Source organism: Echinococcus granulosus (genome assembly GCF_000524195.1).
Source record: "Echinococcus granulosus chromosome Unknown EG_S00018, whole genome shotgun sequence".
Taxonomy (NCBI): Eukaryota; Metazoa; Platyhelminthes; class Cestoda; order Cyclophyllidea; family Taeniidae; genus Echinococcus; species Echinococcus granulosus.
Window position 1 is genome coordinate 116,585 of NW_020170398.1, and position 18,635 is coordinate 135,219.

The 18,635-nt window shown below is 38.4% G+C and overlaps 1 protein-coding gene across 1 annotated transcript; it reads left to right on the top strand. All coding sequences in view use genetic code 11, as the record gives it.

Moving 5' to 3' along the window:
* Positions 1–1,653: 1,653 nt before the first annotated feature.
* On the top strand, positions 1,654–17,629 carry EGR_03426 (MAP kinase-activating death domain protein; the record flags this gene model as incomplete). The annotated part of the gene is made up of 12 exons (XM_024492675.1): positions 1,654–2,336; positions 2,413–2,554; positions 2,634–2,762; positions 3,707–3,838; positions 6,114–6,227; positions 6,435–6,515; positions 7,285–7,443; positions 7,630–7,788; positions 10,576–10,915; positions 12,708–12,776; positions 15,725–15,945; positions 17,486–17,629. The coding sequence occupies 12 exons, from the start codon at positions 1,654–1,656 to the stop codon at positions 17,627–17,629; spliced, it is 2,373 nt and encodes a 790-aa protein (XP_024352808.1).
* Between the last annotated feature and the right edge of the window lie 1,006 nt (positions 17,630–18,635).

Genomic DNA, 18,635 nt, shown 5'->3' on the forward strand with positions numbered 1-18,635 from the left:
GGAGGGCACGTGGCCTTTGTGGTGATTTGAGATAAAGGCATGCGGGCTGAAGGTAGGCGGATGGAATCTCGGCAATACACCGAGCAAAAGGATAAAGATGGTTAGATTTGATAAGTACCAAGACTATCGCTCAGTGGAGATCCAAGCTTTGTAACATTTTAATTGCACATAATCGTGAATTTATTACAGCAATCCACCCGAACGCTCTGGGGTGATGAGGGGTATTATTTTGGGACCATGCGAGTCCCAGTAAGGTGTATATGACACAAAAACATTTCCATCTAACATCACTTATTCAAATTAGATCAGTGGAGAGTGTGTCCAACCTAGCTAAAACAATCAAGAGTAGCACCTAATAAATTAAACCAATCCGTAATAAAAAACAGCCCCGTTATAAATAAAAACAACTTAGGTGATATAAATGGAAAACAAGACTGAATCTTACTCTTATTTTAGCATCAAATTGATGAAGAAAGAACATGAATTATTTTTAAACAAATGTTCCATTTAAAGCCAAAATTATATGAATAACAAAAGGTGTATATCACAATAGAAAAATTAAAAAAAACAAATCTAAGAGAAAGTAAGAAACTTAGGAATAGATTGTACCAAGTAAATGCCTGCAAGGTATATTTAAACGTAAAATAAACACATCAAGGCCATCATCGCCTCACAGTTAGCTCAAGTTCAGACCAGTGGGATGTAGTTAATGATAGACTTATTCGTCATTTGTTTGCGAAGGATAAAAAATATTACGGCGGAATCCTTCGCAAATAGGTAATCCCATAAACAGAATCAGCATTTCAAATAAGGGATTTTCGCTTCACCTAAGAGTAAGCAGTGGTACCATTGAAGTTGTGAATTATTTGCTTGTGAGAGATTTGATCTTGACCTAGCACCTCAAAGGCAACAGTTCTGACAAGTTTTAGTAAAAAACCGCTGTTTGCTTAAAAAAACTCAGAAAATAAAGCACCTCCGAATCAGGGAAACTGTTGGCAAGCTAAGTACAAAAAGGCTGTAAATGTGCCAGTAGTGCCGGTTTGATAAAAATTTGCGGTGCATTTAAGGGATAATTCTGATGTCCACTTACCACCATTGGTGCTAAATGACACGACTGAAAAATAAATCATTATTGAAAAGTGTCCAGCTAGCAGTACTGACACAAATTTCTATTTTAAGTGTATAATCCTTAACAGAGCCCACTTCAGGCCAAAAACTTGACTATGATGCAACCAATTTAACATATTTCAGCGAAATTTACATCCAACGCAGGGATAAGTGTGGTATAGATAAGAGCAAAAATGCTTGTAGCAACTGCATCCTAAAGGATGAATCAAAGACGATAACAACATGACGTAACAGACTTCAGGCTTTTGTGTTTACGACTATGTTATTCATGACAAATTTAGCACTGCGTGGTTAAATACCTAAAAATGTACGCAAATTTGTTATAATAAATTATAAATATTTTTGAAAAAACCTAAAATTACTGCACTTTGTTTTATTTTGCCAAAAATTTTTTGTTTGGATCTATTACATATATAACCCGTTTTTTAAATAGCGTTTCCCAGCCAATCGACTATCGAAGGCATCCCAGTTGGCGTTGTTTGTGCATGTTGTCACTGTCGTATTTTACTCTTTTCTGAAATCGAAATGGCGCCATCCTCAGGCTTTTCTGAGAACAATTCACCCCGGTTGATTGACTACATTGTGTTTGTTGGACAAAAGTGCCCTAGTCGTAATGGCAGAGCTATTTCCCAACCTGAATTACTGAGAGTTTATCCTCCTCAGAACCATCCTGACTTTGCACTTCCAACCGACATAGTTTATTTTTGTCAACCAGAAGGCTGTTATAACACATCGTCAAGGTCATTTATCCTGGACCCTCGTCATTCAGGGGGTCGTCTACCCCAAAATATCAAAATGGAATTCTTCACATTTATGCTGACGGATAAAGACTCGAATTTAGCACGCTTTGGCGTGTGCTTGAACTTTCTCCGACCGATTGGTCGTCGGAAATCAAGTTATACTGCTGACGTAGCTCGCCGACGCATTGCCTCATTCAAAAGTGCGCTTCAGCATCCAGAGTTGAAGGTCGAAAACAATCGACTACGTAGTTGCGACGACTTTTGGGATTCAAGTTCTTCATCAGCTTCTTCTGAGTTTGTCGGAAGTCAAACTATTGACAAACCTGAGCGCCCTTATACACACACTCTGACCTCAATTTGCTTGGTGTCCCGTTATCAATTCTTCAAAAAGTTTGGAAGTTGCTTACGATTCCTTTACGTTCTCATACAAAAGCTGCATGAAGGGTGCAAGCCACGGCGTTCGGGAAGGTAATCTGTTCCGTATGAAACCTCAAGTTGTAGTAAAATCATAGCTCATCCTAAAAAATGTTAACCAACATTGTAGACAAACGGTTTGGTCGGTTTTGACCGGTGCCATTGAGTCACCGGCATTACTAACTGTACGAAAAAGTGTAGAAGAAATTGATACATGGATTCTTCGGCTCTTAAGTGTACCTGCTCCGATAGCTGGAAAAACTGCTGTATATGTAAGCTGTCAGTTTTAAGCATGCGCATTTAAGCACGTACTTTACTATGCAAGAGATCATCAAAATCTTGCATTTTTAGGCTTACTTACAGCCACTAGAATTCACTCCTCCACTAGTCTTTGCACTTCCGGATGAAAACAGATTCTCCTTGGCGGATTATTCTTTATGCCTGCCCCTTCGATTATTGGGTGTCGAGAAATTTCTCAAGGTTTTTTTTGCACTTCTACTCGAACAGAAGGTAAAATCTCTCTGACTTTTGAATTTTTTGAATATTTATATGAAATCGCCTGTGGGTGGCATTTACATGAAATATCTTTTGGTTTAATTTATTTTATAAAAAATTACTGCTTGTTTAAATTGCGGTTTATCGTTAAAACACTTTGTGCATTCGTCTTCCCTTTTCAGTTTCTTTTAGTCATAAGTACTTATATTCTCTTCTCTTGGTCAAGCTTTTGTCAAAGAGCTTTCTTTGCTTCTTAACTGTCATTCCTTTAAACATTTGTCACGTTTTTACCTCTTTGGAATTAATTGTTCTCAGTCCCGTTACGAAAACTGCATTTCACAAAATTGTGAAAGGACAACATTTACGTCCCGTATCCATTCAAGATTTTTGTTGCATAGAAGTGGGCGATTTGAACTAGAACAGTGGCAACAAAATCTATGTACATCAAGTGTATTCACTATTAACAGAAATTATGTGCTATTGAAAAGTACTTAAACTCTGAGTTGCATACTGTGTACCACTATAAACAGTTAAAACTTCGACTGCAACGTGATTGAGTTGGCTTAAAATGCAGTCGGATGAGTGTTTCCGTTATTAATTTTGACACTAGATTGAAACGACTCAAAATGATTTCACAGCCTACCCTACGTAGACAGCTCTGCATAATGTCCAGGACTAACGCTTGGCACCGAGGTGGCTGCCTAGGAATGGAGGCGAGCAGAGTAACTTCCGTGCATCAGATAGGTGCCTCTGCTCCCAATAACTAGTAGCTAACTCCCGAAAGCCTGCCTTGAAGGAATTTCGCAAGTTATATAAAGAACCGATGCTTAATGTAAAAGTAGTGCTTGCATCGGCATTGCGCTCTCACCAGCGGAGGAGGTGTGAGGCAATTTGTTTCAGAGTTTTCATACAGATTTTGGTAATTTTAGGTTGTTTTGGAGTCCTCGCATCACGATCGATTGACTACCTGTGTGATGGCTTTTACAGCCCTCTGCTATCCTCTGCAGTACCTTTTCGCAGTCATTCCATTGTTACCCTCTTCCCTGAAGGGTGCTGAACAGGTTAGTTAGATACATAGTGAGTCTAACTCGCTTTAATCGTAGTAGTGTTTATGCTAGCTGATACGCTTTACGCTAGTAGAGTGGTTTTAATGAAACTCATAAAGAATTATCATAAGTATGCGCTTGAAAAGTGGTTTATACTTTTGTGTGTGCAAAAACAATACATCCAACAAAACTGTTATCAGCTCTGATTTGACTTCTTAAATGAATACGCGTGTTTTTTGGTGGACTTAATCCACGCCGATCATAATGTTTAACATCTTAGACTTGCATGGGGCCTTAGCATTGAAGATGTGTTTGTTGGTAACCCTCTCAACAACGCCCCAATTACCGTAGTCAGGGACTCAAATCATGAGAGCTAGAAGGTCAAAAATTATCAATCATGTGTTACGTAGGCTGTGTTGAAAGAGTGACGTTGAAGTGCTCAAGACCCGTTCTGAGTAATGCAATCCAAGGTTCAACAACTAGTTCTCTTGTCTTGGTTCCCGAATCTTACAGAAGAAATTGAAAAGGTATGATATGATTTTCATTGTTTACTAGTTCATAAATCGTCTCAGAAAATTGATGGCACCTAATCGCCTAAAATGTTTTTTTTAAGATTTTAAACACCAATGCCCTAGTGATGTTGAAGGAAACCTTTGTTTAATGGCTGGAATTTAAGTGATATTTGACTTAAACTCGGCTGCTTATGTCATAAAATATCTGGACTTCACATGTCATGTATACTTCTTACCAGTAATGTGACCCATCTGTATTTTCGTTCTCTGTGCCTTAATTTTAGAAAGCTTATGGCTCTAAACCATTCTTTCATCTACTCTCTTATTTTTTGGTAAGACGCGTTGAATTAGAAATTGGAAATACGACAATCTTCCTATTGTTCCAATCCCGCCATACGAAGGGGTCCTTTTTTGCATGATACACCAGTTGCAACGTAGCATTTGGTCGAGTAAAACCGTTTATGCCTTAAAACAATCATCACGGCTACAATAACCACGCCTACCAATGTTGAAGTCCTAAAAAGTCCAGTTAACTCAAGAATTTAAATTTGAATGCGGAAATAATTTGTAACGAATAGTATTATTATCACGATAATGCTGTATCCTGCTTTCAACCGTGACATTCTTTTTGCTGCCGTGGACACTTTTGTAACCCGGATACCAGTGGCGATAAATCATGACTCCCATTATGCAGACTCATTCGGATTTTCTTTTACGGCCATTCCCGTATTCATGCATCAAGTGAATATTAGGCTATTATTTCCAACCTTGAGGTGACCAAATAAAAGTAAAATAAGTAGATCATTCGAAGATGATAAATGCTGTGTTCGTGCACTTACCGAATGCTAAAATGCAGAAAATCATTTTTATTCAGCTAGCATTCTGAAATGCACGGTGGGTTTTATATGGTAACTGAAAGATGGTCTTTGAAGCCTACTTTCATCTATTAGCTCATTTGGATGGGATACATTGGCTTTGTAGCCTCTGCGACTTCATTCCCTCTCCCATTAATGTAGACATGAACGAATCGTTGATACAAATCCACGTCTTACGTGTTTCTCCAATTCTTGAAAGTTATAAGTCATTGCAAGGTGTACCGTTATGGGGCTTTCCCCCATTGGCCTCAAGTCATAAGCCCCTTAATCTATAAGACCGACTTGCAGAAGACAATATGCCATTAGAATGGGGATTACAATGAGAAGTTTCATCCTTACAGGAAATAGCGATTGGTGTCCTTTTGGGGAAGAGATGGTGTTGTCGTGTGCACGAAATTTGCAGTTTTAAAAAAAATCGAAAATTTGTGGCATTTGCTGGAGGTAGACATTCTTCCGTTCCTGGTTCTTGTTGTAAATTAACTGTGGAATCTAGGACCTGTTACTGCGATTTTTGCGAGGGGAGTCAATATCTAATTGTTGATTACAGTGCGTTAATATACGTTTTCATAGTTTACGGTTTTTTTCGCCTTTTCCTTGCTGTTGCTCTTCATCTCCTACTTTTAACGAGGGGCCTACTCATTGTTGGTGTCATAGCTCTTGCCTTGCCGTTTGTTCAACCACAGTAGTTTGTTTTAAAAAAGTACTGACCTTGCATAACATTAACCAAGTCTGGGACATGACTCATGAAACTAAGTAGTCATTATTTAATCACAATAAACCTTTTTTGAAGCCCGAAATATTATACGCTTTGCAAGTGGTAAAAGTAGGCAATTGAGGAACCTCATCAACACAGTCGATGCGGCCTTGTGGTTGGAATAAGCGGGGCTTCATTGATCTTTCCAGCTTCTGCAAGCTCCATCTCCATATATTATTGGCTTACCGCGAAACTTTCGGGACTCACGTCTCTCCTTCCATCTTCCCAAGGACGTCCTTCTCGTCGATTTGGATACACAAGAAGTGAGCCAATTCTCCTAATCTTTCTCACTTCTTACTCTTATCCCACCGCTCTTTATCATACACATCTCACTCGATTAACCATTCTCATGAATGTGCCAAAATCTGCTTTTAGATTTAATGATTGCAGTGCCTTTACTTTGATTTTGCACGTAGGCACCAGCTTTTCCATCTCGGTTCAAAGCTAATTATCAGCGGTTTTATTTTAAGCTCTATGGCCAAGGCGCCCAAGATCCCATACCAAAATTACCTCAGAATGAGGAAAAGAAGCTGATTTCTCAGTTAAACAGGGTAAGTATAACTCACTTATACGTAAGTTTTTCAGTCCTCCTTCCATTTCATGTCTCGCCTTATAACTTTCTGTTCACGATCATTTTTGAGTGTAACTTATTTAAACGTTGTCACTTTATGAGTACCGGTCTATCAACTTTGAAATGTGACATCGAACGCCAATTTAGCGATGCTAACTCCTTATTGTTTTTATTTTAAATTGGAACATATTCACAATACTTTTAAGATATTTAAGAAGTGCTTCTGCTTTCCTGTCTGATTTCCAAAAGACCTTTATATGCTGCGTTTAGAAGGCAGTTGCGCTGCAAATACTTATTTTACAGAAGTCTCCCTATCTGACTGTTTACATGACATTTATTCAGATAAATGCATACAATTTTTATGGCCTCGGTATTAACTCAGATTGCATTGAGACTTTGGAAGTGATGCTAAATGCATTTTTCATTTTTATATGCGATGAATCTAAAATTAACAGACCTTTCCTTTACAATCCAGATGCACACAAAGCCCATTCGGAAGCGGATAGTCGCTTGACTTATTTTAGTTGTAGCTAGTATGATTCGCATTCCCATCCAAATCTTATGCATGAGCTTTGCTTCACATAAACTAGAAATGAAATTTTTTATTTAGTTGTTATTTCATAGCCTTTATTTCTCATGTCTATTCGCCCCTCCCCGCAAGCATGCCGCCAAAATGTGTACTTACCTGGATTCTCTCCTTTGTTTGAATCAAAACACACATCTTATTAAAATGCCTTCTTTGAGTTAAGGTTCTGGAAAGACTAAATGGACTCAAGGGAGGATCGGTGGAGGAGAAGGAAATGAGAAGTCCAAGTGATCGCACTTCCATCTCCGATCTCAATTCCTTCGAATCGCCGTTTCACGATCTCGATGAGGAGTCACTAAATCTGGCACTCCGCGTTGTTATGGTAAGGTTGCTCGCCTTTTGTTGCTATTTTGCATAAATTTACTCCTTAAGTGCCTCCAATCAAACGAGAAGTGTATGCTTGCTTGTGTTTTCTGCAGTTGTCCACCTCATTTCTTAATCAGGTCATTTGTTTTTTTGGAAGATTATCTTGCTTTTAATAAATCTGGTTGTTAATTTCTTTCTTCAGGTCATGTTCTTCAAATCGCCGAACGTCTTGGGTGGATTCAGAGAGTACACAAGAACGGTGCGTATCTACCCTCGACCTGTGGTTGCATTTCAGTACGAGCGGTTCATGAAGTCACGACCTGAGCCTTCCCCCTTCACTGTTGTTCTTGCCAAAACACAGGTATGTGTTGCTTTAGTAAAAATGCACAGTGGTACCGAGCTCAAAATGCTACTTTCTTAAAGTCGAAAAAATGGAAAATTTTCCATCAATGCCTGATTCTTTTGCTTTAGTAATTTTCTTTGAATTAAATTAGAATAGGTATCTAGTTTTGTTCTTTTTCCACGAAATTATCTATCTTTCAAGCGGCAGAGAACGGTCGACAAAACGGGGAAAACCAACTGTTTATCTGTTTGAGGTTCCTTTTTAGCAGACAAATAGTCATGACAATTATTATGCAAGTATGCTTTGTTTGTAATAAAAACGATCTGGCAGGGATAGTTTATGGCCGAATTTTCCAAAAAAATTAATGTTCATTGAGGGTCCATGGAATGTTGCCGTAGATTCTTGAGAAAGTTCTCAAACGCGTGGAGGAGAATAAACTTAAGGGAAGAGAGTGGACTCAAGTCAATGGGCTTCAACTGCTTTGAACTATTTCGAAATCAGATTGACGGCGTCATCACTTGCAAATTGGATGACTTAACAACTACCCATTATCTTGGATGAAAATTAGGTTTTTATTTGCGCCAAGTGAATTGTCAAATGATATCCAGTAACTGCGATCACTTCTACATACATTTATGAGAAAGGGAACAGCTTTGATTACTGAGGTGGCTAAATGTATGCCATATGTTGGCAATTTAATAAAAAGACGAATTAGCATTGCTTGAAATTTAGTACTTTTAATAATTTTTTTCAAAATTTAGACTGCAGACTACAGCCCGTGAAAGTATTTGTGATGAGGTTGGGAGCAGGAGCATTAATTGGTCACATCAGCGAGGGTCATATGACACCTTCCGCCTGGCAAGTCGACTGTTCGTGCAAATTGATCCTACATTTGCCACACTGGAGTTAAAATGACTTAAAACGCCTATGAGAGTGGTATGGTGGTATAAATTTATCCCCGCTGACGTGTGTATTTGAGCGAGGAGGCAAGATTCTTTTTTCATGGATCCACCTCTGGAAAATGCAGAGCCTTTCGGGCCTCGTGAAAACGATTTGCAAAATCAGAATGACACCTAGAGGTGTCGCTTAACAGCTGAACGCAATTGTTGGATCCACCTATGCCTTGATTTATGACGTCTACCAGTAAAATAATGTCAGGCGGGTGACTAGGCAACCGACAGAAGACTGCTTCGACGTTTGTTTTGGCGCTTGGCCCGTTCTCTTGAATAGGGTGGAATTTTTGCTACTTTCGAAGTTCTGTAATTCGTTGTAGTAAAAATTTACAACTCAGCTGATAAGAGGAAAACTGACTACGGCATTCTTCTAAGATTATTTGAGCCTTTTCTTAAAAGAGGTCATGAAAATTGTGACTAGCTCTTAAGGAAGATGATATTTATTAGAGGGATTTGTGGCACCATTAATCGTTGATATGATTCCGGGGAAGTTGAATTACAAGGGGAAATGTGCATTTGGGAAGGTTGATTTGTCTGAATTAGTATTATTCACGACGCCACGTATCACATCTAGCAATTAATATAGTAATTAAGAATAAATTGGTAGATATTAAGAATTTGCCTTGAAAACTACACTGAATTGTTTTTTTTTGAATAACTTTACTGGGTATTTTTTCTGCTCCTGGCAATCAACTTATCCAAATGGTGATACTGACACACCGGCGCCGGATGATAGACTTATGTCCACCGTACATTATTTCTAGTAAGGAAAAAAATACTACCAGTCGACGAGTGATGATAATGAGAAAAAAGGCAATATTAAAAAAGAGATGTCTTTCGTACTGGTGCAATCCGATAAGCACTATGCATTTAACAGGGGATAAAAAGACGAAGGATAGGTGCTTTTAGTGTGTAGAAAACAAGTGTTTCTAAAACTTTCTCCTCTGTACACGCTCTGGCAGCTGTCCATGCTCCCTTTGTGTCTTCGTACATGCAGCCCGAGTACGAGGGGTGCTCAAATGAGATCGTAAATTTTATGGTTAAAACCAACAAGAACACATTTTAAGGAGTACACATTTTATTTACTTTTTTGCTTAGTTTTACTGTTGTTCTACATACACACTTGCTTCTGTGTTCCGTAAATTTGTGCAAAGCAACTTCAGTATGCTGGTATGGCGGAACGATCCCAGGTCATCCAACATGGGCTAACCTTTCGAAGCTGCTCTCTCATCGGTTTGATTTTTCACGTTATAAAGTGATTTGAATTATCGTGATCTTTCTCGTCAAAGCGCCCTTTTAACTTAGTATAGCAGCATTCAACTCTTCTGTGGTGGCTACGTATGAAAAGCTCTCTTGGTACCCAATATTTGTCAACTTTTTGAACTAGTAAATGTTTGTGGGTTACTCATTTCACCATTACCATGAAAGGGTTCGTCCTTTTTGTTGGAACGAATGCTGTGAACTGGAATCTACCACGGTCAACCGTCTTAGAAATGCCTACATCATTCAAATGTTTTACTGTTGAGAGGCTGAACATTCCATCGTCGTACGACACTATGTTTAAAGTTTTATGTGAAAACAAGCATGAAATGCGTTTGTGGACAAGAAACTTCGTTCGGTGCATATGCTATTAGATGTACGCACCCACTACAAATATTTTTGGGGATCTCAATTAATAGCGTCCACATCGGCTATTAATGAGTAATAGGACAGACCTGCCACCTACTACTACGTGTAATATCCGTGCCGTAGCGTCTCTTTCCTGAAATATCATGCAAATTAAGAATCAGGATCTAAAAATAACAGTCCTTATAAGACAGATAGTATTTTTCACTCCTCTTCTTCCTTGAAGGCGGTGGAGTACTTTGCGGAGTGGATTTTGATCCCAGACAACCTGGTGTACCAAAAGCTGGACGATGAATCTCTGCTTCTAGTGGAAATTGGAGACAAGGACAAATGGTTCAGCGACACCCTCTACACAATCCCCTTCCACCTGTGGACAGAGCGATTCGACAGGGGGCTGTTGAGACCCGTGGTGGAGCTATTCTTTTCCTCTACGCAACACAACAATGTCTTACCTGAGTGGTCCGTCAACAAACAGTTGATGATCAAACCCTCTCCCTCTGCAATCCTCTCTTCCACCTCGGGAGCTTGTGAAATTATCACAACAAGTGGTTCAGACACACCAACAGGTTGGTCAGATTGACCTTGTTTTCTCTCTTTCCCTCTCCTTTTATCTGAGCTCAAAATCGTGGCTCCACTACATCAGGGCATAAATCTGTTTGTTTCTTGGTCATCTTTGCTATCCTAATAGCGACATATTTATACCGGGAGGCGATCCAAAGGAAGAACACAAGTCGGTTACCTGTCAGTAAAATCAGGAAGCAGCAGTAACTCAAAAGGAACCTGGAGTTGATTTTAATTTGGGTCGGTTTGATTTCTACCTCAATTTATAAAATTGAATCATAACTTTAGGAAAAAATATTTCTGCAATCGAAATTGCCAAGTGAATATAGACCTCACAAAGCCATAGTCAGCGATATCTTAGCGCAATTCTTTGATACTCAAGCCTTTTGATGTGAAATGGCCCACGCTAACCTTAACCAACGCCACTTTATGATTTTTTAAACCAAATGTTTATTGCAAGACGCACCCTTTCAACTCTTTTTAACACTAAGAACAGCAAAAACATTTTAGCTGTTTTTTTTAAATTCTGCTAAAAAAGTGACAGTGAGTCTAGCTGTTAGGCGTCAATGAATTAGCCCGGAATTTGTCGAATGAGTTTTCTGCATCTATTCTAAGCAAACTTTTTGTAAGTCGAAAAAGAAAATTATGAACTAATCGACCTATTTTCACACTGAAAATCACTGGAACAAGTATCCACTGCTCTTAATTCTCGTTACTAGTTGGCCAAAATTGTATTTGATCTATTCCAGAGACTACCCATAGACTGGATTCCAGAAGCATTAATTCGGCTTGGTTCAAACGAGTGATGAATTCCTAAGTGATCAAACTTTTTTATTATCTTTGTAAGCAAAGAACAACCCCCTATATGGGGCGTTGAAGTTTAGGTAAAAGCGGAGTATAGATCCGGACTACCACACTTTAAATAAAGCCAGAAGCTTTTTTATTTTAATGAATCTTTTCCTGTCATATAGGAATTGATCAGGATATGCTTTCCTCTAGGCAATTTATTGACGGCTTTACGCGAAAGCCGTAGTTTTGATGTCCTATTGAGTTATCTGATCACTGTTATAAAAAAGGGAGCGAAAACGAATCCTTTTTTTGTAAAAATTTTTATTGCTTTTCTTAAAGCATTTTCCATAAGTTGCGTTGTGTGCTGTTTAAAAAGTTATTTGTAATAATGAGAATTTTTTGCCATACAGCTATTTGCGTTGTCCCCTTTATATTGTATATTTTTCCGTACCACATCCACAAAACAGCTTCCTGATCGCTAATGTATACACCCAGCTCAGAGTGATTTTTTATTTCTCAGAGTAATCAGTGCTTGCTATTTAATTCCATAACCCGTGATTGGCGGTGGATGGGGATGTTACTTGAAATAATGTTACATCTTTCAGAATAATCGTAAATTAGTCCAACTGATTTTCAGCTCTATGTAAAAAAGATTATGCGATATCAGAGACTGAATTATGCAAAAAAGTAAATTGGACAGAGTATTAAATAGATTCGCATATTTTGCACTGCAATTAAAATTCATTTCAATGATTTCTGGTGGGCTGCTTCTCAGAAATCGCACAATATTTTCACTTTTATTCAAGTACTAAGAACGCACTGCCTCCTTTGAAAACATTACGAGAGGGCTGTTTTATGCTGTTCGCATATTTCATTCCCCATACATTTTTTTGCCGACTGGATTAATCTTTTTTTTGAAGTCTACTTATTTGAAACTAACAGTGAATTTCGATTGCTGCGTAGTTGCGTTCTTTTGGAGGCCAATTCTATTTTTTTTTTTTTAATTAGATGTGAGCGCAAGCAATGGTAATAGTTCTGCGGATACGGATGCTGAACCAACTAGCGATGTGGGATCTGGTAAGACGCCTACTCCTAAGCTAATAACCGTTTTGGTCGCGCCTTTTCTGCATCATTTTGCATCATGGGAAATTGATATCCTAAATCATGTTATTAGAGCAAGGGACGTGCTTATGGATACACTTGAAAGTGTCAGTGTCACCAGAGGGGTGTTAGTCTTATTTGCTGAAAGTGTCAGTTTGGCAGACTAAATTTTCGGTTTCGCATAGCTTTTAAGTCAAAATAAACCACATCAAAAAATGGGACGTTACTTATGACAGTAAAATTTGTGTATAAAATGATAGAATGAGCATAAATTATCTTTGCTTTTTCCCAAATGCCGTATTCTTAATAGATGGTTTTTTTTCGATGCTGCATATGTACATGGTGGATATAATTCTGATCGTGCTTGTAAAGGTATTTTCACCTTGGTAAAAATTTTGTTACATATTTTATATTCCGCCATGTTTTATTCGGGAAATACTAAAATATTGAAATTACAGGTCCATAGGTTACTGCGGTTTTCGTCAGTAGTTGATTTCTTCCCCACGCCTTGACACTTCGCCGTGCTATGGCAAATGAACAAGTTCCTTCTCATTGTGTCATGCCTACACTGCTTAATTTTACCCATCTTGTGTCCACCTTGTGGACACTATTTGTCCTCAACTTGAATAATTTTTAGAATGAACTAAATTTACCACAATTTTACGATTGAAAAGTGGTTTTAGATCTTAAGCTAGCCATTAAGGGCTTTAAAGTTGTACTATTACTTGGAAAACCCTAATCAAATCAGTTACATTAATCTTAGTTTGTGGATTATGCTTCAAGGCACTTAATGACCTTGCATAAATTGTCAATTTGACTCAGCGCTTAAAGTCTTCTACCAGGCATTGCATATAGTCTTCTTCTTTTCCTGTCACAGAGGCTTTCGTGCCACATGCGGCTTAAACAGCGTACTTCGACCAAAGTGCCTTATTGTCTTTTAGTTCCGTAAATGCAGAGACTTTATTGGTAAAATAGGGTTGTGGGATCCGAGTTTGCCTCTGAGATGTCATGATGTCGTGCAAAAGGACTGGGAGAATAGTCGCATATGGGGTATGGGCAGAGCCTAATGTCACTAGTGTAGGTAATTAAAACAAATGTATATTCATCCTACAAAAAAGTGTATTTACGACGCTGACGTCCGCTTAATGCAGGCAGCTTTGGCGTTCCACACTCTTCTCGCCTGCACTTTGCCGATTTTATTAGATCCTTCATGATTGGGCACAGAAATTGGTGCACAACCACTTAATGCTTTTGGGTCGTTTGTATTTGCTTCTAAATTACCAATGTTTGGTCAAAATTCAGCTTGAGACAAGGTGAACTGGTGCAGTCCAACTACCTGACTTGACTTTTGAAGAAGCCATGCCTGGCATCAGTCTTCTCTGCTGATTTTCCATTAGGAAATTGCACTCTTAAATATTGCGATAGCATCGAAACAAAGTTTGTTCCCTTTAGGGTTTGTGTCTTATAATTTAAATCACGTTTTTAAAACAAGGATTTTCTTTTTCAAAAGCACCTTCTGAAGGTCTCAAATCAACTACCATTTCTGTCGAAGTAAAGAACTGATTTTCTTGTCTTTGAGGTGCATCACTTTTTGTGTAGTCACTTTGTTTTGATTTGCAATTCTACTTTTCGGGCCCAAGAATGCTCATACTTAGGGTCCTTTGCTAACGGCCAAGTAGACACCTACCCGACATGCACTTTGCATTTTTTTGACATGGCTCAAGATGGAAGTGAATTCAAAAGTGTTATTCTTCTTTTGCTTAACCTCCCAAATGAGGTGCCTACTACGTATCCGTTACACCAGTAATGACATTTTTGGGAATAATTTTAGTAACAAATGGATAGCTTTACGAAAAGGAACATTATCTCTAATGTTGACCTCCCGTGTCAATGGTGATGAAATTGTGCTCCTGGTAACCTTGTACCCACAAAATACAGTCTAGTAGATACAATTAATCATGGCACAGTTAGAAATGACCTATTATTTCGCTTCCTCTTTCAAGTTTCATTGTGTGAAAACGCGAAAAAATTTAATCACCCCTGGCGTATGTAATAATCTTATTCATAACTTGTTGGTGCTGACTGTGTAGAAGATTCTTTGAAAGGATCATAATATCTTCTTTAAATTAAAATTTGGATAGGACAGATTGTTGTGAATCACCTACGTGACTAAAAAGAGGGAACCCTTAATTTTATATAATGCCCTCCAAAAGCACCCAGACGAACAAACTTGATGAATGAGTTAACCCGGCCAGTATTTGGCATTTTTTACCATTCCTTGTTTTTAGATAAGCATCCAAAAGCCATGATTGCCAATATTCTCAATAAAATTTTTAGAGGTATGTTTGGCACAATCTTGGGGTCTTCTGTACTAGCTCATAAATTTGCTGGACATATGCTTATTACCCGCTCGTAACCTCGCTACTTCACCTCTTCTTACACTTTTAAATATTACTAAACACTTTACCTCCTTTTGTTCTACGTATTTTATGGTGCTCTTTGAAAAGTTTTGAAGCATCCAAGTGTGGAAATGCTAAAGTACTGTAGCATAGGCTTCCATACCGCCCTTGTGGAGACCAAACCATAGGGTTCCATTATCGACAAAACTTCGCGTTCAGTACTTTTAATTGTTATGAATCTGCACTTTCGGTACCAGGGCTACACTTTGTTTAAAGGCGAACGTAGCCTTCATCCGCAATCATGTTATCCGTATCCTTCGCTTTCTAGTCTGAAGCATTCAAGCGGAATTATACTAAGTGGTTTAGCTTCTACATACTAGTAGAAGCGTACTACGTCTCTTGAACGTGCATGCAATGCTCATTATTTCTACCCCCAGTCTAGCTTATCCATAGATGGTGGTATCAGTTAAGCTATGCTAACTTCGAAGATGGACGGGTTTTCATCTCCTTTACTCCCTTACATAGGGAAAGAGATTTCCGACAAGCCTCAGAGAAGTGGTGGCAGAGATAGAGAAGAAACGTTATTCAGCTCTGTGACGCTCTCAACTCCAGAAAATGTGGAGTGCATGCAATTTGGCAAGGAGTTGCCTTCAAATTTGCGTGTCTACTACTCTCCTCCCACATCCTTCGTCATTCATAACTCGAATTCGCAGCCCTCTGCTACCACGCCTTCACTCTCACCTCAGGTCAGTCGAAAAATTTGCGTTAACTCAGTAGCTATCTTGATGGCCTCAAATTGGCTAAGTACGCCTTTTTATATCCCCCCCCTCCCGTCTCTGAAGTTGCATGAATATCCATTCCGCTTTTTGAGCAAAAATTAAATGCATTTTTTAAACAAAAGTGGCGTTTTTTTAATAAAGTCCAGTTCCAATACTATTGTTCAAGAACAGTCTATCTTTTAGATCTGCTTACCTATTTTTTGCATAACTATTGTATTGGAGTAATCCACTTAAGGACGAACTCGGTAGTTTTGACTTGACATTTAAAAATCAAATCAGGCTAATGTTTGTCACAGACAGGTTTTGAAAGGGAAATTCAGGACGTTTAGACATACATGAATCCTGAATAAATCTTCTACCGCGTCAAGCTAATTATTTTAGTGGAGTGGTATTTACGATTCCGTCCCCTAAACCGTGCGTTCTTACAAAACTGTGCTATGTATGCATATTTCATGTCACCCACTTATTTTCCCTTGGGTCCCGGCAATAAACTGATCCGCTAATGGTGATCTGTAATTCGTTTATATATTTTAGGTAAAATAAATGTTTCCAACAAATTAATGAAATTTTCTGACACAACTTCATAATTTAAGTATGGTAGAAACTGCTCTAAATTTTTCTGGCAAGTTGTCGATCAGAGCTGGACCTGGTTCACAGATGCCTCCTGGTTTTTGTGAATTGCTATTTACTTTAACAGGTCCAGCTGTAAGCTCTCTTCCCCTTACATAAAGAGGGAATTATATACATTTGTTACTTTTAAAGACATTGCAAAGCATAAGAGTCTGAAAGTAGCTTTGTCAAAAGTATGTGGAAGTGTTTTTAAAAACCAGCAGCACAAGTAGTGTGTGGGGGGCCAAATGGAAATTTTATTATTCAGCTTTTTAAAGGGGTTTGATTTGGAGTCCGTTTTTTGCTGAACTTGTTGAGGAGTTTATTTGGTCTTTAAGTAAAAATGTATGTTGTTTGCAAAATATTATGTATTCGGTTGCCGCATAGGACTGGTATCTTGCACCATCCTCATTACTCAACCTTTTACAAAAAAGCTGATCTTTCCAGTCTGCCAACTACTTCCTTCATTCGCCTGTCGATAATCAAACTGCTACATTTACGTCCTTTAAGGGACCATAAATTGGAAATTATTGCATTTACTTTGTTTGACTATTACTTAAATCGAAAGCAGTACCTGAAAAAGGAAAACACATGTTCCAATGTTTAGCCGAGTATTAACTGGGAAGGACTTTGTCAGTTTGCCCCCAAGCGAGGCCTCCAATTACAAAGAGACTCGTAACAAGATTTTCGAAGCCGAGTATTTTACTGTAGTCTGATTCATTTCTGCAAGTAGTGACACTATATTCTCCTTTACAATTGATCACTAGTGAGAGTGACTCTTAGGTTTACGAAAATCTGCCCACTTACTGAAGCTAGGAGTCACCTTTTCTTGTTGCTAGTGCAAGAGCGCTTCATGAACTCATTTAAAAATGCGCTCCTGTCTTATGTGAATATTTAGTCTTCAAGAGCGGCATCGATGATCAATTTCTGTCTCATACAGGAATCTGACTCTTCACAGATGAAGGTTATTCCACAACTGTGGCACCTGTGGCACTCACAAAGTCGTCGCAAAGCATGCCAGCTGGAAGAAGCTTTGTTGTAAAAGCGCATAGCTACGTAGCTCTATACCGCCATCATGCTGCGAAATAATACCTGGAATCATTTATGTGTTTTTTTTGCGATACAAGCAATTTAAGTAAGATTGTAGGATGTTTTTTTAGTTTTATATACATTAGCTACTTAGCGTGATTAATTTGTTTCTACTTTATAGCCTTCACATCTGCCATACCATATGTGCTTAATAAATCGTACAAGCTTCAGCCGTGTTATTAAATATGGCAAATTTCGTCCGAATGCATCCTTTCCGGTTGCAAAGGTTTATTCGCAAGCATATAGCTCGATATGGTGGAGAAATTTACCCTGTTTGCACTAAAATGTCATAAATTAATTGGAGCTCACTCATTAAATCTACCGAGTGCTCAGGTGGATGAAACATGCACAGAGGAAGTGCATCTGACCTGAATACAAAACTTGGGCCCCTCCAGTGCATAGAGTCAATTCATTCTGCATTGAAAATTATCTTTTTTTTCTATCATACTACAATAACCATGTTTTGTATTGTGCTAAATGGCCTATCACGGTATTTATCCATGACTGATTTTCCGTTCGTTTTTATTTCTAGGATTCACTACTCAGTGGGTACGTTCTTTTTCCCTCCTGTGATACACACTTCATTAAATTTTCGTGAACGAGGTATATGAGCTTTGTCCATTTGCTTCACGCCACGTAATTTACTCAATCGGTCATGAATTTCGAAGGAGTAGATGGGTTAAATTTTGTCTAGAATAACATCACTTTAAACAACCCCGAAAACAAGAGTACAGGAGTAACGAAGAGACTACCTCTCTCAAATTACGGGAGACTAATTAAACAACTAAACTAAACTCCATTAACTATATGTCGTTTTCCTTGTTTTGGGTGTCATCCTTAGTACTTCCATGGTCCCTCTTCTGCTTTGGCCGTATAATGACCTTTTCATCACAGGAATGACTTTTGGTTGTTCAAATTTATTATTGCTTCATTTATTGGGATTAAGTAGAAATAGCCGA